General features: G+C 44.7%; 2 protein-coding genes and 1 pseudogene across 5 annotated transcripts; 1 reads left to right on the top strand and 2 right to left on the bottom strand.

Moving 5' to 3' along the window:
• Positions 1–1,527: 1,527 nt before the first annotated feature.
• On the bottom strand, positions 1,528–6,662 carry tor2a (torsin family 2, member A). Of its 2 annotated transcripts, XM_084694299.1 has the most exons (7): positions 6,215–6,662; positions 5,459–5,724; positions 5,014–5,189; positions 4,457–4,584; positions 4,283–4,328; positions 3,324–3,362; positions 1,528–1,668 (listed from the first exon to the last, which is right to left on the bottom strand). In XM_084694299.1, exons 1-6 carry the CDS (start codon positions 6,333–6,335, stop codon positions 3,350–3,352), a joined length of 750 nt encoding a protein of 249 aa, XP_084550425.1. In that variant the 5' UTR covers positions 6,336–6,662; the 3' UTR covers positions 1,528–1,668; positions 3,324–3,349. The 2 variants fall into 2 exon arrangements, with proteins under 2 accessions (XP_084550425.1, XP_084550424.1); XM_084694298.1 differs by having other exon boundaries at positions 3,324–4,328.
• Positions 6,663–6,721: 59 nt separating this feature from the next.
• On the bottom strand, positions 6,722–21,302 carry sh2d3cb (SH2 domain containing 3Cb). 2 transcript variants are annotated; one of them, XM_084694294.1, is made up of 12 exons: positions 21,197–21,302; positions 19,405–20,149; positions 16,738–16,774; positions 15,067–15,195; positions 14,328–14,746; positions 14,078–14,193; positions 9,413–9,870; positions 9,155–9,270; positions 8,736–8,907; positions 8,399–8,510; positions 8,079–8,285; positions 6,722–7,835 (listed from the first exon to the last, which is right to left on the bottom strand). In XM_084694294.1, exons 1-12 carry the CDS (start codon positions 21,216–21,218, stop codon positions 7,666–7,668), a joined length of 2,703 nt encoding a protein of 900 aa, XP_084550420.1. In that variant the 5' UTR covers positions 21,219–21,302; the 3' UTR covers positions 6,722–7,665. The 2 variants fall into 2 exon arrangements, with proteins under 2 accessions (XP_084550420.1, XP_084550421.1); XM_084694295.1 differs by lacking the exons at positions 19,405–20,149; positions 21,197–21,302 and adding an exon at positions 19,038–19,237.
• On the top strand, positions 10,855–13,870 carry LOC146219806 (UDP-glucuronosyltransferase 2C1 pseudogene; annotated as a pseudogene). Its single transcript, XR_014750972.1, has 2 exons — positions 10,855–11,076; positions 11,871–13,870. The product of XR_014750972.1 is annotated as a UDP-glucuronosyltransferase 2C1 pseudogene (transcript).
• Positions 21,303–21,421: the final 119 nt, after the last annotated feature.

Raw genomic sequence — 21,421 nt, 5'->3', positions numbered from 1 at the left:
CGCTACTCTGGCCCACATACCCCCCCCCCCCCCCTCCCGCTCCTCCTCACCCCCAACACCCCCCCACACTCCTCTCTGTAGCCACACTAACCAGTCCCCTCTCCCCTACCTTTCCCCTGACCCCGGCCGCATGGATAAAAGACCCATCAGAAGTATCGCTGGCCACATTTACAAGTGAATAAGAGCCAAGAATGGAGCGGTTAAGGAGAAGAATGAGAAAACAGAGGGGCACTCACAGATGTGGCTGAGGAAAGGGGGGGGGGGGGGGCGGGAGAGGCCCATTGTTGCCCAATGGGGGTGGGGGGAGTGGCTTTTTACACCCCCCGATTTGTGATGCTGGAGCAGTGAGAGTGAGGGGTGGCCTTACAGACAGGGGAGAGAGAGAGGAAGAGAGATGGAAAATTAGATAGAGAGGGAGGGAGGGAAAGAGGGTTAGAGAGAGAGAGAGGCCGGTCCAGCTGTCCTGGGGAGCGTGTGAACGCGGGCCCTGGGGTCAGGCCTGGGAGAGGTGGAGGAGGGACCAGGGGGGTCATCTTGGCGCTATATGGGCGTCTCATTGTCCGCAGGATGGCGATACAGAAAAGCTTTTCCTTTAACAGCGGCAGCTGGGGTGAAGAGGCCTCTCAGAGCCCTGACCCTCCGACTGCTGGTCACCCTCACTGAGGGGGTGGGTGGGTGGGTAATGAAGTCATCACTGTGAGACTGAAGGGAGAGGTGGCATATGTGTGATGTGAGGATGGGTTTGTGGCATCTCTGAACATTGTAAGCTGATGGACTGTGATCCTGGAGAAAGTGACATCTATTTTGCCAACACTTTTGCTGTGACAAAAAGAAATCACGTGTGTGTGTGTCACGCATTCTCACAAACATTGACACACGTATCCTACCTACCACGCCACACACACACACACTCCAGAGGACCTCTGACACCTGTTCATTTCCTGTGGAGAAAGTATTCATTTCCTGTTGTGTGTTTGCCAATATGATATCAGCCACCCATCTGTGTCAGGGCGAGATGAGAGCTGCTTCTCTTCATATTTATAACATCCAGCCCAGCTGAGGTGGCCAGAAGTAAGGTCCATCCATCCACTTCAAGGACTGACCCCACTAAGAATCCATTCAAAAAGAAGCTTACGTACATAATTTGCTAAAAACGTGCAAAGAATAGAAGAAAAGTAAGCTGGTTGTAGCTCCGACTCTAATGAAGAACCACAAGAACCAATCTGGGAGGCTTACACTCATGATGCAAGAGAACATTTGGTTGCTGTTTATGGTACAAAGTGAATGGTAAATGAGAGTATGTGTTTGTGTGTCTAATTGTGAGATACTGTCGTGAGATACTGTAACTTTATTTTGGTGACACAACTTGTCATCAAGTTACTTCACACCAGTGTTATATAGGCTCAGTCTGAAACCCTATGAAAACATTTAGACATAGAAAAGACTGTGTAGCTTATAAATCTATTTATCGAATCAATCAAAATGGACAGATAGGGTACTTAAATGACACGAAACTCATGACAATGCTTGACAACACTGAATTGGATGTTTATTTTCAGTGACAAGGACGGAACTTGTTTGTTGGTTCCACAACGAGTTTGGCGCAAAGTCACTGTGGCCTCTGTGTTCAACCTAACACAGGCCCATTATCAACATGGTTATGAGGCACTTCATGTGGAAAAGGGAGAAAAACGGATAGTAAAATTATTACAGAACATCGAATACATGGAATCAAGCTCAGGAATGCTGATTTTGTAGACTGACAGTCAAAACAAAGTTCATGTATAAGCTCTATCTCATTTTTACAGGAAAATGGGAAATTTGATATTTTCCTCAGTTAACAGTTCAGAGTCAATTCTAAGTTTCTAATGGTGCAAAACACAATGTACACTACCGTTAAAAAGTGTGGGGTCACTAAGAAATTGTTGTTTTTCCAAGAAAAGGTCATTAAAATAACATCAAATTGACAGTGTGGACTTTGTTAAAGGAATATTTTATACGGACGGGAAACGTCTGATTCTTAATGGAGTATCTACATCACGGAACCGAAACCCATTATCACCAACCATCAGTCCTGTGTTCCAGTGGCACATTGCGTTTGCTAATCCAAGTTTATCATTTGAAATGGCTAATTGATCATTAGAAAACCCTTTTGCAATTATGTGAGCACAGCTGAACACTGTTGTGCTGATTAAAGAAGCAATAAAACCGGCCTTCTTTAGACTACTTGAGTGTCTGGCGTGTCAGCAGTTGTGGGTTCGATTACAGGCTCGGAATGGCAAGAAATGAGCGTTCTGGAACTCATCAGGCTATTCTCTTTTTGAAAAATAAAGGACATTCCCTGCGAGGAGTTTCCAAGAAACTGAAGCTCTCATACGACACTGTGTTCTCCACCCTTCACAGAATGGCACAAACAGGCTCTCACACCAGAGCAGAGGGGAGTGGTAGACCTGGATCATGAAGCCAAAATGAGCAAGAGGACAAACACTTCAGCATGTCTGGTTTGAGAAACAGACACAGGACTGCTGTGGGGGGGGGGGAAGAAATCTCTTCAGATTACCCTAACTTAATATTTGACGAAAGCAAAGGTTTTGAAGGACACAATTATTTCAATTAAAAAATATTATTTCAAACCATGTCAATTACTATTTTCTTTTCATTTAGCTCTATACTTATTCAAACTCAATGTGATTTCATGGACAACAAGGACATTTCTAAGTGACCAGAAACTTTTGAACGGTATGTTACCTGGTAATTTATTCCATCTGTACCCTTGGCAGTGGAACAACCATAATTGTTTAAATATGTATGCCATATTTTCACACGTCATTACAATACTATATTGTCTAGAGTATAAAACCCTGCAGAGAATAGTTAGTTTAATGTAGCTATTTCAGGATAACAATTAACTATCAAGTTTGTTAGGCTGAGCATACATGTACCTTTGGAGAGTACATTATTTTGATATATGCATGCATCACTCATCTTTTAAACTCTCAATTTACACAGACATGTTTGATAACCAATCAGTAATGTTTTGTCAAACAACTGTGTAGTTATTGCACGTTGGACCCGTAGAATTGATTTGGTCTTCTTCCACAGCAATTTCTAAAAACATCTGAGCTAAAACCTGGAAATCTTTACATTAAAATACCTTAGTAAACATAGTACATAGTTTTATGAAATAAATACTGGCATTCAAACAATTAATTTAGCAAGTCAAACTTGTAGAGTCAAACTGAAAAAAGTTGTCCCAAATGTTAAAATGGTAAATACAACTAAATAAATAATGAAAAGAATTAGAAAGCACCAACTTGTCTCACCTCATCTCTACTATCCAAAGTAGTCTTTACTGCCACCTGCTGGTTTAAAGATGTTTTGTCGTCACGAAGCAACAACATGATCTAGTAAAAACATGTATTTCTAGAACGCACAAACCTTAAGACTTTTCACACTACTCTTTTGAAGCTTTTGTACTTAAAAAGAACAGACTTTTCAAGCGTAATCCTTTAAAGGTCGCCTGATCTTCAGACTGACAAATAGTACTTCCTCTTCTTGCAAGTGTCCATTCCAGACATCTCCTTTGACAGAACAACAACAGATAATGCAATATGTCACTGCTTCCTTCCACCCAAAATATGTTTGAGATTAAGGCACCATTCTCTTTTCAACCAGGGCCAACTAGGTTATCGTCTTGATTTCAATACCTCTTTATAATCTATACGGTCAGTCCAGTCACACAATGACTTAAAGGGTAACTTGGCTCTGAGGTAGAGGAGCAAGAAGTATTATGAAGAGATCTCGCCTTATTAAGTCTTTGGACCAGAGAACTTCTCCTATGGCGTGTAATCTGGGTCCAGCCCAGAATATTGACAGTCAATCTCATCCCAACACTGCTATGGCCAATTAACTGCCCGGGCAATGACAGCCCAGCTCTTCCCTTTACATGTCTCATTAGGCGGAAGGAGAAAACCTATAACTCTCAACTCATCAGAGAGACTTCAGTCCAAGTCTTTTAAAAGTTCCTTCAAATAGGATCTCTTCAGCAGGTCCTGTGAAGGGGACTCTCTCTCTGCTGTGGGCTCAAAGGAAGAGGCTGATTTTGGCAGCGACAGACTTGCAGCCTGTGGTGGAGAAGTACTGGCCCTGTTGAGGCGAGTAGAGCATGGCTCCCCCTACCGCCTCGACCACGTCACTGCGACGGCCCAGGCCCCGCCGAGACAGCTCCTGACGGGCACAGCGCTCCACGTGGTGTCTGGTGAGCGGAAGGAAGGGCACGTACCTGGTGATGAGCTTCTCCTTGATGATGCTGGAGTGGTAGAAACCACCTGGAGGGAAGGAAGACAGAAAGACAGTATCCTCTTTAGAAAGGATACCTCCTGAAGTAGCAAAGGAGGAAAGCTTGACGAATAACCATCAAATTTGTATTTTTCTCCCACTGTCAGGCGGTTCTTACTTCCAGTGCTGTTGAACAGGGCCTGGGAGATACTGTCCTCCAGGTCCCTCGATCTGATCTCCTCTCGCTCCCTACCAGCCTGACGGACCTCCACAGCCAGACGGTTAATCACCTTCTCCCCGGTGGTACTAGAACCAGAGAGGGAGGCAGAGGGAGGTGGGGGGGGGGGGGGAGAGAGAGAGAGAGAGAGAGAGAGAGAGAGAGAGAGAGCGAGAGAGCGAGAGAGAGAGAGCGAGAGAGAGAGAGCGAGCGAGAGAGAGAGCGAGAGCGAGCGAGAGCGAGCGAGAGCGAGCGAGAGCGAGCGAGAGCGAGCGAGAGCGAGCGAGAGCGCGATAGCGCGATAGAGAGAGAGCGAGAGAGAGAGCGAGCGAGCGAGAGAGAGCGAGAGAGAGAGAGAGAGAGAGAGAGAGAGAGAGAGAGAGAGAGAGAGAGAGAGAGAGAGAGAGAGGGGTAAGTTCAGGGACTCATATACAATCCATACACAGTGAAGTCAAGGACATTTGCTGGCCGGGCGACAACTTTCACAGGTCAGTGAGCGCCTAGCTAGGATGTGCTACCTTATGAAGACGTAGATGGCTTTGCGGTAGTTGGTTTGGAACACCACGTGGGACGGACCCAGGAAGGGCTCCAAGATGTCAACCAGGCCTGGAGGCATCTTCTCCATCTCGTCAAAGATGAAGACAGAGCGAGCGCAGGCGGTCAGGTTTCCCTCCACCCACCTCTTAAGATCCTCCTTCGAGGGGAAGACGAATGTTAAAGACAGAGCAGAGGCAAAAATGTCAAAACAAACATTCAACAAGTAAAATGCTGTTGGCCATCGGTATTTACATGGTGATACTAAGTCTTCTACTCAAATGCTGGTGAACAATGCTACATTGTCAACAAGAGGCCAAAGTACAGAAGTAATCACGACTGTGTGTATGTAGTGCATAGTAGTTGTGTTGATTAATTGGGAAACAAAAAGGGTATGTGACGTTGGGAAATATAAGAAACGTATCCTACCCTGTACTGTTTGACACGTTCTGTTAAGGGGAAGTGTAGGGTGGGCACAAACTGGTGGACATAAGGGCTGCCCATGGCTTTGCCATAGAGGTGTTCTCCCAACATGGAGCTGACTAGAGTCTTGCCCGTCCCAGAAGAGCCATGAAAAGACAAGACGAGTGGTCGGTCTGGGCTCTCCTTCTGGAGAAACCTCGACATCTCCTCTGAAACTATGTCCTGGACCAGATGCTGTCCAAATATGTTTTTGTAGAGGTCCCATTCCAGATCTGTAATGGGTGGAAGATAAACGTCAGATTTTACTTTAACTTTGGTTGTGTTGAAAGCGTCTCCAAATAAAATGTAAATTTAACTCAGATTGCCTTGCTAAGTAAGTGACAAAAGATCAAGCGTCAGTCGTGGTACTGTTCGCACAACTGGTTTTTGACAGCTGACAAGTTAAAATAGCCATCTGACATACTCAGTTACTACGTTAACATCTAGCTAGCTCTAACATGATAGCAGTAGCTACTGTACAGTAGCTAGCTTATGCTGCTTTGCTTCCAACTAGCAAATTACCCAACTAGCTAGCAAGCGCTGCTCTGTAAGAGCGAGACAGTCGCGCTAGACACCATAACCCTGGTTTACATATGTTTTTGTTAGCTAGCACTAGCTAGCAAGTTCATTGACGGTGGGTAAGAAACTAGCAAACCACCGCAGTTAAGGCAGGTTCCTGTAGCTTGATCTCACCCCACCCAAGTTAAAAGCGCTGATACCTACCTTTAAGGTTTGGGTTGAAATCGCAATTACAGCTGCTAGATATGTGACAGTAAATTCCCAAAAAATCACCCTCGACTGGGATGAAGTAAAGCAAAGACAACGCAGCTATGTTAACAAACATTATGGTTTTGTCTTTACTTGTTATATGCTAACAATATGCTAACCCAGCTAGCTCTACGTGTGTGGGACACCAGAATGGACTTGCACGACCAAAAAAAATTGCGGACAACTGCGGGCATTAATTTGTAGTTTTCTTTTTCTATTTTCTGTTGAACAGACAAGGTATATGCTTCGAGAAAACGCCAATTCCCATAATGCATTTTTGCTATCCACACAACACTGCACAGGGCAGAGGTTACTGGAAATGATGTAATTACAACTTTGCACATGGGTCAGAACCATAGACAGGATATTAGCGGAGTATATTGATAACTAATCAATGTGGAGCAATCAGTGTACCTTATCATTGTTCAGTTAATGTAGCCTAGACAGACGATGTAGACACTGTAATTTTGCATGCCGTATTTATTACAGACACTTCATTAATCAAGCGCTAAGTACCATACATAAATAAAATGTAATTTTCTTTGCATTCCTTTTGGAAATATCTCTGTATTATTTGGTGGTCAGGGTTAAACAACGCTGTTCTCACACTGTCCTTGATACTCTTCTTGGAGAGTGCAATCATGGATTGATTGATTAGCCTATGAAAACCTATTATACAGAGCCGCACCCACGTACGCTATACATGTACCATTATTAACTTCTTAGCTAGAAAGTAAGTTAGCTACAACACAGTGATCATGTACAAGAAACAAGTCGCAAGTAAGGCACTGTCCAAACAGCACACATTGTTGTACAACCTGAAATATGGAGTGAGGTGGCTGAGTGGTTAGGGAATTCAGCTAGTAATCTGAAGGTTGCCAGTTTGATTCCCGGCCGTGCCAATTGACGTTGTGTCCTTGGGGAAGGCACTTCACCCTACTTGCCTCAGGGGAATGTCCCTGTACTTACTGTAAGTCGCTCTGGATAACAGTGTCTACTAAATATAAATATCCAACATCTGTCATTACCACTGAAGCTCTCAAGTAGGAACTTGATTAAAACTTATAATTTAGCAAACAATTTGATAGTAACAGGAAACCAGGATACAACACAAAACTAGCCTCAGTATGTCACAAAGGTCTATGCAAGGCACACCTGTAAAGCAGCATCAGAAGTATAATAATCGCAGTAGTGCAGATCTCCTGGCCCTGACATCAGTACAATTTTTTTTCTTCCCTTGTGATCCCATGGATTCCTTGTCCCATGACCAGACATAAACAAAATGCAGCTATCAAAACATAATATTTTCCCATATTTAAGTGATAGGACTTGCTTGCCATGTCACTTAAGGGAAAAATCAACAAACATGAAATGTCCTTTCACAGGGTCCTCTGAGGGACTCTGGCTCATTGAAGTCGAGGTGGGGGCTCCAGTTTATTGGACAGGGCTGTCAACACTTGGTCAAACTTGGCGTAGCGTTCTGTCTGCTTCTCCTCGGCTCCTCGACTACCCCATAGCAACCTCATCTGGAACTCTGTGAGGAAGAGCTCCTGGATGTCTGGCTGCTCCTGGAAGCCTGCATCATGAACAACAAACACACACTTAGAAATGCATACATGAACAGCGAACTGCCTTCACAAACACACGGACACACACACACACATTAACCTTCACTCACACCACTCACTCTCTCAATCACTCACTCATTCACCATATATGCATATAGCAATCATTTGTCTGTTTTTGGGCAGTTTAATGCATCTCAAAGCATGTACCTCACACCTTAAAGAGGCAAAGGATTCCTCTCACCCTCCCTTACCCTGTAATTTAGTCTCTGCGTTGGTGTGGTAGACCCCCCCCAGCTGTGCAATGGTACGTGCTGCCCCCAGATGACTCATGACCCCTTCCACTCCGGTCTCCACTGTCTCCCATGGCTCCACCCCCTCCCCGAGCGCCACACTCTTCTCCAGAAGGTAAAGCAGGGGGACCACATGTGGGAAACATGTGTTTGACAACGGACAACTCTCTATGAGGGCAGAAACACAGGTCTGTCAGCTCCAAACGGTGGCCAAAAATAACATAGCGTTTTATCATAAAAATTATTATTATTATTTATTACATTATTATTATTATGATTACCTTTCCCATTGTTCAGACTCTTCATGAAAGGCTTCAGGGTTTTCTCATAGAGGATGGCGCCCTCAGTATGTCGCTGGCGTAACAACATCCAAGTCTGCTCCAGGCGGGAAATCTGAGAGGAGAAACAACAGCTTATCAACCAGCGATTTTCCCAACACAAAATAAGTATGAAATAACTATCCTAAGATAGGAACGGTTTCACACAAGCAACACCTATTTCACTGCGTAAAGGAGACGTGAAATTGAATATCGATACCATTTCACAGGGGTTTGCATTCTCGGAACAATACAGAGAATAGGTTTATCCGAGGCTATTGTTTATCCTGGGCTATTGTACCTGTGGCAGCTCCAAGGCTCTCATGATAGCGGCAAAACCAAACAGGTTTCCTAGGCTGCTCTTGAGCTCTGCAGCTATCTGGATAGCCTTGTGTAGCAAGGCAGCTCTCTCTTCAGCTGTGCCCGTGCATCCCAGCACATCCACCGCCAGCATGATGGACATGGTCACAAACCTAGAAATGAGAGAGGAAGGGGAGGCAGAGTTGGGTAGAGAGAGAGAGAGAGAGAGAGAGAAGTAGGGAGTGAGGCAGAGGTAGGGGGAAACAGAGAGAGTGATGGATGGAGGGAGGGATGGGTGGAGTGGGGTGAGTTTGGGTGGGGTGAAAGAGAGAAAGACATGAGAGGGGTACTTTTACACCCAGTGTCTTAGGGGATTTGCCTCTCGCTTACAAACATGGCCGAGGTCACGAGTCGCTCTACCTTTCTAGCAGGTCCAGGCGAAGCTGGTGGCCATGAGGGAGGGTCAGCAGCTCTATGCCATAGCTCACCCCCATCCTCCTCTGCATCTCTGGACTAACCCCCATTATCCTGGCAACCTGTTGACCAGTAATCACATAATAAAAGGTCAACAACAACAAAAAGACTAATGGTAGTTATGCTGGATGTGTTATCGCTTGTGTTCTTTGTTTATGCGTGTGGGTGTCGTATGCTTGTTTCTCTCTGTTCGTGTTGAAGTACCATGCAGTCGGCCTTGGTGATGTGCTTGGCTGCAGTCCTGGCGTCCACTTCAGCCAGCAGCTCCTTCCTCCTCCTCAGCACGCCCATCTCCAGGGGCTTGTTGTCCCTGGGCAGCAGCTTGGACTTATATCTGCTGGGCCCAAAGACAGACACTTTCTCCACCTCAGGAAGAAAGAACACATTGCCATTCTTCCCATTTCCCGGGCTTAGGCCAGGGTCAAGTCCTTCCTCGGCACACAGACGCTCCACGTAGCTCTTTGCCTGGAGGCTGGGCTGTTCGTAGTGGCTGCCCCCCCCTGTGTCTACCTCTGCCCTGGGGCAGCTGTGGGGGTGCGGGGGCTGGGGGGTGCGGTGGAGGCGGATGTTGTTTATGGGGGAGGGTTGCGGCTGGGCTGAGATGGGGGCTGTGATCCCCATTCGATTGCCATGGTGATGGTGCTGACCCCTGTGCTGGGGGACTGGAAAAACAAGCAGAATTCTGAATATTATTATTATTATGAAGTAAAATATTATTTTACCATTGCAGTTTCTAACATGAAAATTGACATTGGGCGTTTGAAATAAAACAATGTTTAAATATTGACCTTGGCACAGCACTAGCTCTTGAAGTGAGTTGAAAATCCGGTAAGCATTTACTAACAGCGATAAGAAACAAGTAAAGTAGGTGGCTTAATGGCGTTATCACCTGTGGCTAATTATATAGCTACTAATAAGTGATAGAGGCCTGATACAATCAGTTTTAGGTTGACTTTTGTCCTACAACAGTTTGCTGCAACGTGTTTCGCAACACGTGAGGCAGAAAAAAGGTTTTCTAATGAGTGCCTGTGTGTCAGCAGCCCAACCGACAGCAGTGCACTGCCTCCTTAAAATATAAACCTCCTTGTTTTCACCTGTGCTTAGTTTGGTTAGTTCCTCGCACCTGTGCTCATCATGTGTATATATTCATATCCCTCAGTTCTTTGTACTCTTTTTGCAAAGGAATGGTACAACTTCAGTTCGGGCTAAGTTTTTCTCTTTCATAGCTATAGTTATATTTACTGTCTTTAGACCTCTTGACTGTTTATCTTATGCACTGGCCTTTGGATTGTCTCTATTACCCTGTTAGCGAACCTTGGTCTTTACCTTATGCTTTCATAAACTCCGCACTTGGAACCCAACCCTCAGTGTGTAGTCTTGTAACACTGAGGTGATTGGAGTGTAGAATTGTGACCACCTTCGATTGCAGCCAAAGTATGTGCCATAATGACTTAAGAAGCAAAAAATAATCCCAATAGGTATTCCAGCAATTTGACTTTAAGAACATAAAAAAGCTTATCCCCCTACACATTTTCAAACACCCACTGCAAAGTAAGTCTGTTTTCCACACACAAACTCGTGGTACCCCAAAATCAGGCATGTGATGTTTGCCTCCCAGTTCCTGCCCAATCGTTGTTTCACTGCATACGAGAAAGAAGTGAACCTTGGACACAGCAGCTCCTGGTTTACATTGCATAAAGGAGTGTAACCCGACACCATGCCACACTGCTCCTTGGGATATACAGGAGTGTACGTACATGTTCCAGAGCAGTGTTTTGGCAGACATTCTCCAGTGACCATTCCAATTTTCATCCATTGGCTGAACATCTGGCAAAGATTGAGGTTATTTATCGATTGGGATTTTCTGGGTAAGACTTTGTAATTAATCTTGTATTAAAGGTGCTAAAAAGAAGAACTCCAACATTATCCTCCTAATCAGATGAAGTCTCTCAATGCAGTATTCTCCTGCGTGGGGTGATAAATCATGGTATCGCAGAGAGTGAATTTAATTAAATTGTATATTCAAAACTAAGTTCTGTAATACAATGGCAAATTAAACTTTAGTAATATAGCAACCAGATCCTATGTAAACACTTTTTGGAGAGCTTTTCTACATTTTGGATTTTGGACAAATGGGTTTAGGGGGGACAACGAACTTGCTCAAAAAATATTGCTGTTGCGCAATAATCTCTTCCAGCTGTGGAGCAAGAAGCAAGATCTGATCTTGCGCAAGAACTACACTTATTTTAAGCAAACACGACCATAAACTTGAGAATGCATCTATTTCAGCATCAAAGTGATAAAATGCTAGCCCACAATCAGATATACAGTAGAAATATATTAGTGACATAAATACTGAGATTAAGGGGTTATATTTCCCAGAGCAGGTTTGGAAACTACTGTGCGGTTGTCCAAAATGATTTAGAGTTTATTTTGTTTTCTGTGTCTGAAGACAACATTTTCTAAAGACAAAACATTCATCTGCTACCTCTACACAGCAAATATGGAATGTAGACTGTTAGATAGTCTGCAGTTGGTTTTGTTCAATGTAGAATGTCCAGAGTCTTGGACAACACATACAGCATGTGCATCTATCTCAGAGGCAAAGCTACTGGAGATGTTCTGACAACTAACTCCCAACTCTGTATGTGTTGTCTATTAGATGACAGCTCCATCTAAACATGCATCCTCCAGCCCTGGCAACATGGATCCTGCTGCTGGCTGGTCTGCTTCCAGCCCAGGGAGGGAAGGTGTTGGTGTTCCCACTGGACGGGAGCCATTGGGTGAACATGAAGGTTCTCATCGAAGAGCTCCACGCCAGAGGTCACAACATCACAGTCATTCGACCCTCGGTCAACTGGTACATCAAGGCCGAATCCCCTTTCTATACATCGGTCACCCTCCCGACCAACGCTGGACTCGACCAAGAGGTCTTCGGTTCGTTTGTGAAAAGAACGCTGGATTTACGGCGTCACGGAGGATCCGTTTGGTCTCGTGTTGCCTTGGAGATCGATCTCGTGAAACAGTTCTATTTCATTAACAAAGATCTGGTCGAGGCGATGGGGAAAACTTTTGAGAACGAGGAGCTCATGAAGTCGTTCAGAGAAGCGGAGTACGACGTGGTTCTGTCCGACCCGGCCGGTGGCGGAGGGGCACTGATTGCACGTAAACTCGGCCTTCCTCAAGTCTTCAATGTCAGGTGGACTATCCAGGGCGAGGGACATCAGTGCATCGCCCCATCGCCGTTGTCCTACGTCCCAATCCCTGGGTCAGAGCTGACTGATAAAATGACGTTTTATGAGAGATTAATAAACGTCTTTATGTATTTGTTTAATAGACTCCAAGTGGCGTACGTCACAGACTCAACCTATATGTCGTTTGTCCATCGCTACTTTGGCCCGGACGTTCATTACATGGAGTTGTTCCAGGACGCGGACATCTGGCTCATGAGGAACGACTTCACCTTTGAGTTTCCTCGTCCCACCATGCCCAACGTTGTGTACATGGGCGGATTCCAGTGCAAGCCCTCCAAGCCGCTCACCCAGGATCTCGCCGACTTCGTCCAGAGCTCTGGAGAACACGGAGTCGTCGTCATGTCCTTGGGCACCTTGGTGGGACATCTCCCCGACGACGCGGCGGAGGACATCGCTGGCGCTTTCGCGCAGCTACCGCAGAAGGTCATCTGGAGGCATACGGGGAAGAGGCCCGCCGCCCTCGGCAACAACACCCTACTGGTGGACTGGCTGCCCCAGAACGACCTCTTAGGACACCCCAAGACCAAAGCGTTCGTGGCCCACGGGGGAACCAACGGAGTTCAGGAGGCCATCTACCACGGCGTTCCTATCCTCGGCCTGCCTCTGATGTTCGACCAGAGCGACAACCTCTCCCGGATGAAAGCCAAAGGCGTCGCCAAGGTGGTGGACATAGCCTACCTGAACCGAGACAACTTCCTGGAGGCGCTGAGGGCGATCCTGGAGGATCCGTCCTACAGAGAGAACATGCAGAGGCTCTCTAGGCTGCACAAGGACCAGCCCATGAAGCCGCTGGACCAGGCCATGTTCTGGATTGAGTACGTCATGAGACACAAGGGAGCTCCTCATTTGAGGACACAGTCGTTCAGGATGTCCTGGATTCAGTACCACTCTGTTGATGTTATAGCTACATTACTGGCAGCCTTTTTGCTCATTTTACTGCTCTGTTTATCCTCTGGAATGTTTTTGTGGCGTAAAGTGTTTTGTAGGAGGAAAGCGAAAAGAGATTGATAATGACGAGGAGCAGGGTTTCCCGCAGAAAATGTGTTAGTCAAGTTGTTAGGGTGAGGCTTGCTGATGCCCCGGTTTGCAGAGAAGAGAGACTGCCATTGGAAAGAAAGGCAGAAACATTGATAAAGTAACACAGCGGATATCGCTCATTAGAAGAAAAAAAACCTAGACTACAACGTAGTCAAGAATGTTGCCAAGGCAGCCGCCTCAACTGCAAAGTACTGCGGGAAATCCTGACGAGGAGGTGTGAATTCTGTAAAGGTACTGTGTCATTTACGTAAACCAACAAATGATTTATTGAAGATAATTGGTATATTCACTTGTAACTTAATAACAGATTTGCATTGACGCGTTGTGGTCAGCGTTGGTATCATGGAATGAAGTAAAAAATTGGATGATAGCTTTTTGCTTAATTTATGGCAGAACTGAAATTAGCACTAATTTGTTTTATACTGAAACAAATTGATTTAGCATATGTTAAACAGACAGATGCTCATGACATTTTGCACAGGGGAGTATTTGAACCTGTCACCTCTTCATCATCAGTCGAAAGCTCTAACCACTGAGCTACACCCTTTTTGCTATCTGCAGAGAAGCCTCAACTCACTGGTGTTGAATTTAGGAGACAGAGGGTTTTCCCCAGTGGGACACGAGGGCTGGAGACGATCCAAGCTGCCAAGCTCACAGCTCCAGACTGCCCCCTTGTGGTGAACATGGGAAGGGCTGAACACAAACGAACAGACGCATACACACGCACAAACCAAATTTGGGGTGAATTACAACACAATGAGCCTCATGTAAAACATAACAGTGACCTGAACACCCCACTGAATCCTTGTTATGAAATGCAACCTCACCTCAAGGGGCAGGTGTTGCCTGTTCTGTTTCCATCGCCAGTCTTGTTCTGCGCAGCCCTTTGGCACGAAGGAGAGCTTACTGCGTAGCTCCTGGGTCCGCCCGTACCAAACAAAGCCTCCAGGTAACTCAGGGGCAACGTACGATTAACAGGACAATGGATCTCAGCTCCGCTGTGTAGGGTCAGCGCTGTCCTGTTCCCCGCGTAGAAGTGAATCAGCGCCGGAACAGAGTCGAACCTCTCACCCTCCAAGGCGTACTGGACATGGCTGTGGATGTCACCGGACCGGACCGCAACTTTGCTGACGAGGAAGTGCAGGGTCTTGTGAGTCCAGCGGCTGGTCAGAACATATTCTCCCTGGCTGGAGAGTGAGTCCCTGATCAGGAAATCTCCGTGGTTCTCCACCAGAGACTCAGCAACCTGTTTCAAATCAAATCACAATGTATTTATTTTGCTTTTTCAAACAACCAATGTCACAGAGGGCTTTGTTTGCGAATGCTTAGTGCTCAGTGTATTCCAATGCAAGGATGGATTCAGATGCGATTGATCGTGCTCATGTATTTGCTTATGTGTGTGAGTGTGTATGTGTGTGTGTATGTGCGTGGGCACCTGTGTATGTTTGCGCATGTGTGTAAGTGAGTGTGTGTACTTGAGTGTGTGCGTGCGTATGTGCGCCCATGCAGGCGTGCGCTTGTGTATACGCCAGCGCGTATGTGTGACAGACGGCAGGTGAGTCCAACCTGCCAGGGGATGTGTCCGTGGTACCAGGCGTGGCTCTGCAGGATGCCGCCACTCAGCTTCAGCTCCTCCTCCAGCTCTTTGCGTTGCTTCTCCGTCGGAGCGTCCAACCAGAACCTGTCCTTGGAGAACTTCCGAGAAGGAAGGACAAACATGGCCGACGATGTCAAACAGATGCTAACAACAACAAAAAAGAATAGGAATCGACAGACTTTCAACTGTGTTTTGCCCCTAATGTTGACCAGTTGACCAGTCTGTTACGAATGCTGGTGTCTGTGTCTGTATCATACAGAAGTGTACATTGTTTTGTTGAAAGAGAGTGTGAGGGTAGGAAGGATAGAGAGGGAGATTAAAAAGGATACAATGAGAGAGAGAGAGGGCAGGAATGGTAGAGCGAGATAGAGAGAGAGAGAGGAGAAAGAGAGAGAGAAACTGAGCGAGGTTCGAAAGTGTGGTGAGAGAGAGGAGATGTCTGGCATTCCCACACCGGCATCACAGCACAGTCTTGGGTGAGTTGTCTAGGAAACGTTCTTGTGAAACAGCACCATCAGTCAGCAAAGCTTTGTCACGTCTTTAGACAACCGGGGACAGACACTGTACATCAAGCAGCTCCCCGGTCACCAACTCAATAAATGTTTGTGGAATTCTCCACTCTGGAGGAACACCGGCTGAAAACAATTGTTCCCAGCCATTAATCCTGGCTGATGTATTGTTTTTCTCAGCAGTCCCTATCCAACCCATTCAACAGTCTGTCCTATGGGATACTGAATAAGGTTTGGCATCGGTCCAATACACTTCAAAACAAAGAGAGACAACCTAAAGACCTAGAACCTAATGAATAGCGTTAATTCCATCAACATTACCATTCATGACAAGTTCATCCCTTTGAGGCAACTGGGATGTTTGTGAAAGTTAGAGGGAAGGCGAATGTAAGACTGTGGATTGGAAGCACTTCTCGCTCTCTCTTTGTTCACCTTTGTCAGACACAACTAGTCATATCCAGATTGGGCTTTGTTGCCCATGGTAACCCTGCTGGCGTGAAGGATCCATAGGAAAGGGCTTTTTTTTGTCACCAATCCTAATTCAATTGGAGCTTGACCACTGAGCACACAGGAGCCACAACAGGGTTCTCCTGGTTTCATATAAAAACAGCGAGGCATGGAGATTCCAAAAAACACCCCCTCGACCCCATAATAAGAAGGTGACTAGCTTCAATATCCAGTTAAAGAACACCCTCCAATTGCTCAGTTGCAAATATCAGAAGTTTTCTGCAAACCATACTTTTTTCCAAGATGGTCTTGGTTACTAGTTACAAATTTCAGAAGCATTCTTGGTCCCAGTAACAGTTTCCTATCAGTCTAAAGGGAGTCATTTATCACAAAAATCTGCTATGAACTTTGGGGGGGACAATTATATGACATTTTCTAAAGAGCAATTCCAGAGGGGGACACCAAAATGACTGCTGTAACACAGCACATTAAAAAAGCGCCATTGTGTCCATAATCAGCAAAGCGCTTTCATTGCGTATATTAATATTATTGAAATTACATAGTTAAGTTTACAGTGATTTATTGGGGGGGACAAATCATATTTTTCCCAGGGTGGGGGGGTCATGTCCCCCCAGGATTTCCGCCTATGAATCCCAGATCCACGAGAAAGAAAGAAATTCTTACCTTTACATATTCACCACTATTCATGGCATCCAGTGGGCTAAAAGGATCAAAGAAACAAGAGAATGTGGATTTGTTTCATGATCAGATCGCTCAATACATTTACTACATATGTATACAGTATATGCAATTGTTTGTGTGTGTTTGTTTTGTGTTTACATCTGTACATCTCACTTTATGCAATGTTATGTTATAAACTAAAGAGTCTTTCATAAAGCGCATGGTTCCTTTGCAAACATCCTGGCACACAGTCAAAAAACTGATGCTCTGGCTGCTGGATTTGAATGCCTTTGCCCCTTGGGCTCCACCTTCAGCCTCTCAGGTAAAGTTCAGCTATCCTCTAGATGGGGGTAAAAACACCTACGGCCATAGTGTCATTCACCCATTCTTACAGACACACACTTGCACATACTAATAAAGAGAGATAACATAAGAATCAACATAAAGGTTAATTTGGCTCCTACAGTTATTGTTATGATGTCATAACAAACAAGGCATCCAATTCACAGAGAAACATTAAATAGAGGATGTGAAGAGCAAAAAAAAAATGCTTTCGGACTCAAAAGGAGTTCGTATGAGGCGTTCTGTGGATAGAGATACGTGGACAAAAAAAAACGTTTTACTTTAAGGACTTGTGCTTTTAATTTCTTAGATTACTTGTATCCTCTTTGTTCATAAGGTACATTGCGTATTGGTAGGACTGACACAGAGCAATCCTTCTTATCAAAGTCTAAATATGCCACAGCACCAGCTTGCTACGGTCTACAAAACCTCTTTCAGGGAGGATGTGCAGTCATTCTCTGAGTGAGGCTGTGAGTGTCCTTCTGAGAATCATTGAACATTTTCGGAACTCTGCTGTTCCTCCGAAAGTTGCATTTTTTCCCTGAGAGCTTGTCAAAAGCCAAGGCCTCTTGGCCCCATAAACCTGATCTCTCTCTCACACAACACACAAGGCTCCCCAGTGGATCCCTAAACACTAAGAGGACAATGGAAAAGCTGGCAACAACAATCTGGCCATGATAATACAGTATACAATCAATTTTTGGATCGATTTTCATATCCATATCCATAGCCATATCCATAACATGGCTCTTACAGCAAGCTGTGTCTATTGAATGTTTGACAGAATGTCCCTGTATTTGATTGGGAGGGTCCCTCCAGATATGTCCCTCCAGAAATACATTTCTACCACATTAAAACACTGTTGGCCAACAACACTCAGCCAGCTGTAGAGACCCCATGCTCCCTTCACACACGCAAGCACACACACACATGCACACACAAGCACACACACAGACAAACAGATAATCCCGGCATCATATCGTTTGAATGTACTTCTCTTGACACTGCCAACATGCATTCAGAAAACAGACACTCTACATCACATGTTGTAAAGGTTCATGAAAGAGGGTCAAACTTTCCCATCTAACAGTGGAAAAACATGACCAAATGTATTTGTGTCAACATCTGTGTCAACACTTCTTTGAACCTCGCTGGACTTGAAAGTATTGAGCATGGGGTCCCCAACTCCCCACGGAAATGTGACTCAGACCTATTACTGTAATGACATCAAATGTAATATCTAAAAAAGACAACAAGCTATGCTGTCTTATGTCTTTTTGTGTTTAGGACTTTTCCTTTTATTAACATCTGGATAAAAAAAAGAAGGTTTATCATGAGTACTATAGGGAAGGAGGTCAACTTGAACTGACTGGTCTGACCAATTTATGAGTCACACAGTGACAGCTTAAAGAACAGGCGTTGTTCTCTGCTTCCAGTACAAAGAGCACTGCCCAGCTTCACAGTCATGTCATGCTTTGGGCTGAGAAGAGGGGAAACAGACACATTCCTTGAGCAATAGTGCATTACATAATATCTAGGGTCCGTAGGCTACAAATGGCAAAACGATGTAGCCGCTTCCTGTAGGCTACGGTGCAATAAGGCTGATCACTCAAGTGAGCATTTAATTTCAAGGAGCAATTCAATTATTATAGGCTAGTTGAATGCAGTGTCAATTGTTGAAGAATATTAAAGTATAATTGATCAAATGTAACATGGGATTTAATGTTCTTATATCTCTGTCTCTAAATAACATTCTTGAATCGCTGTTACTTTTACATGCTATTCCAATGACCAATGTCGCAAAGACCACTGGCGCAATTCATTTCGCATTAGGTCAGTCGACATGACAAATAAACAGTCTAATAAACAGTGACCTGTATGAACCTGGGATTTTGATGCGATGCTAACTACTAAAGTTCTAGCATGTAAAGTTATTAATATTATAAAGAAGGTAATCTCACCATAACCCGATTATCATCGCAGAACATAGATTTGACCGGATGCCCTTGCACTGTATTTCAATCGCAATATCAAGTACTAAATTGAGGCAAGATTCAGAATTCGACTAAGCCGCGGAGAACAAGTTATTTGGAGACAGGGAGGGACCCTCAGCGCGCATGTCTGTATTGGTTGATACCGTATAGTCTACAATTTTCAAACAGTTTCCAAACTCTTGAAGTAAATTGAACAGTTCTTTAACACACATTGGAGCTAGATTTATTGTCGTCGCTTTTCATATTTTCAAGATTGAATTACTCATATTTCACTTTCAGTATTTTCAGAGTTACCAAGAGCCTCATAGATTAGACCAGATAAAGGGCATCTCACCTGTCTAGTGTCTCCAGTAAATGCTCTGACCCCGTCCTTTCCAATGCGTCCTCGCCTGTGTGGTTGGCTGGCTCAGCGACAGGTTCCATCACAACATACAAGTCCTGGGTGAGAACTCTTGTTGCCTCGGGGTAATGTTTAGGGGCAGGGGGCGACGGCACAGGCTCAGCCTTCGTGGCAGTGGGCTCGACCATGGCTGTACTGATCACTGAATGATCCTCACATCCTAACGTTAAGTCTGAACCGCGGAAGGGTTTATGGAGCGGTGAGGTCTTAAGTTCTTTTGCAGCTATGATTTTGGATGGGCCTTTGGTGGCACTGGCCGGGGGGGAGGGCACTGGCACCATGGGCAGTGGCCTTCCTTTATTACAATCAGATAGGGGCAGATCCAGACTGGAAAGGCTGGAAGCGGACAGAGCACTCAGTAGGGGGGAATGTCGTACATAATCCACGTCTTTTCTCTGGCCCGGTCCTTTATCAACCCCTGTAATGTTATCGCTCTTCTTGGAGCCCTTTCGGCTGCTCGGTCTATCCTTACGTGGCGCGGTACCGACGTGGGTGTACATGTCACTGGAGCGGGCGTAGCCTGGGCTGTGCATGCTGGTTGTTATGTCATCAACTGTTTTGTCACCCGCTGTTGTGTCACTGGAGCTCTCTTCATATCGTGAGGACTTCCTGTGGTCCGGCTTGGTTGGGGAACGCTTGGAAAGGGAAAGATTCGAAAGACTCCCGAACCAATTCAAACCTATAAGAGACATGTAATTAGTTTGACCTCATACGGACGTTTTTCTGTGTCAGCCTAGTGTTTCAGTTCACTTATGATTCTGGTCAAATTGCGAGTAAAGGAATTATTGGTTTTCATATCATTTCATATGGAGTCATGCATGGAATGTTATTATATCCTCAGCTGGTGAAACTCTCACCGGATTCAGTTTTGAACTGTGAGCTGACCCCTCTGGTTGTTTGATTATGTTTCAGCCCCAGGGGGCCTATTACGACGACGAATACCCGAAAAAGACATTAATTGTGTACGTCCCCAGTTAAATATAGCCGAATGATTTCCTATGGGATTTTTGAGGAGGTAAGATGAGATAGGGAGGAACAATAGTGAAATAAGATGATGTCGCTGTTCCTCTTCAATTAATTACTTTATAACGTTGTAGTCTAAAAGAGGAATCAACCTTTGCATCTGGGCTTACGAGTTCAGTTTTACATAACTCAGGAACTATGTGGTTTGTTATTATGTATTATTATTATTTTATACTTGTAATTATAATGTTATACTTGTAATGTAATTTGCCTTTATTTACAGATATATTTAATATACATATATATGGATGTATAGGCTATTTGGCTCCATGTGATCAAGTTAATGTAATTAACTGTACATGAAGATTGTTCACACATTCATCACATGCATTATTGTTCACACATTCATCACACTTGTAGCAGATAAATTGTCTTTGTAAAAGTTGATCTTAAATGGTCAAATCAGTGTCTGTCTTCATTTTGTGGTCAGTTGCCATTATTGAAACCAAACAAGGAGACATCTATGTGTTGTGTACAATAGACTAAATCTGTATTGTGTAACTGATAGACACACAGAGACAAAGAGAGAACTGACACACAAACAACTGTAAATGGAGCTCATTCTTCCAGTTACACTCGGAGGATCCTCCTTTGTTACTTCATACTAGCCAGGGCTATTGAACTACTGAAGTTTCACGTTTCTCTAAATGCAATAGTATGGTTGATCCATTCTAAAACAAATTCACAGGAATACAAAACGTACCTAGTTTGCGTTTCTTCATCATTCAGGTTAAGAGCTGCTTGGATAACCTCCAACGGCTGATGTTATTCTCTCCTTTAGTGAAGACAAGCGTATAGTCAACTCTTCAAATCCTCTACTGCAGTGCTGTGGGGAACAACATGTGTTCACACCAAAGAGCAATGTGCTTCCTGTCTTCTAAGTAGTGCGGAAGACCTGATTTCACATCAGCACATCCACCTAGCAATC

This window comes from Hypomesus nipponensis, chromosome 28, assembly GCF_054491055.1.
Source record: "Hypomesus nipponensis isolate SF chromosome 28, ASM5449105v1, whole genome shotgun sequence".
NCBI classification, from domain to species: Eukaryota; Metazoa; Chordata; class Actinopteri; order Osmeriformes; family Osmeridae; genus Hypomesus; species Hypomesus nipponensis.
Note: the sequence above shows the minus strand (reverse complement) of the source record. Positions and strands in the feature narration are given on the sequence as shown.

What these genes read in the sequence shown, in the direction of transcription:
- sh2d3cb (XM_084694294.1), bottom strand. Translation starts at nt 21,218, where the DNA reads ATGATGAAGAAACGCAAACTAG. An exon ending in ATAGTGGTGAATATGTAAAG is followed by an intron (nt 15,196 to 16,737) that starts GTAAGAATTTCT and finishes CCTTCTCGGAAG; the next exon opens with TTCTCCAAGGACAGGTTCTG. An exon ending in GGCAACACCTGCCCCTTGAG is followed by an intron (nt 14,194 to 14,327) that starts GTGAGGTTGCAT and finishes GTTTGTGTTCAG; the next exon opens with CCCTTCCCATGTTCACCACA.
- tor2a (XM_084694298.1), bottom strand. Translation starts at nt 6,335, where the DNA reads ATGTTTGTTAACATAGCTGCGTTGTCTTTGCTTTACTTCATCCCAGTC. An exon ending in AACGTGTCAAACAGTACAGG is followed by an intron (nt 5,190 to 5,458) that starts GTAGGATACGTT and finishes TTCCCCTCGAAG; the next exon opens with GAGGATCTTAAGAGGTGGGT. An exon ending in CCTGTTCAACAGCACTGGAA is followed by an intron (nt 4,329 to 4,456) that starts GTAAGAACCGCC and finishes CCTTCCCTCCAG; the next exon opens with GTGGTTTCTACCACTCCAGC.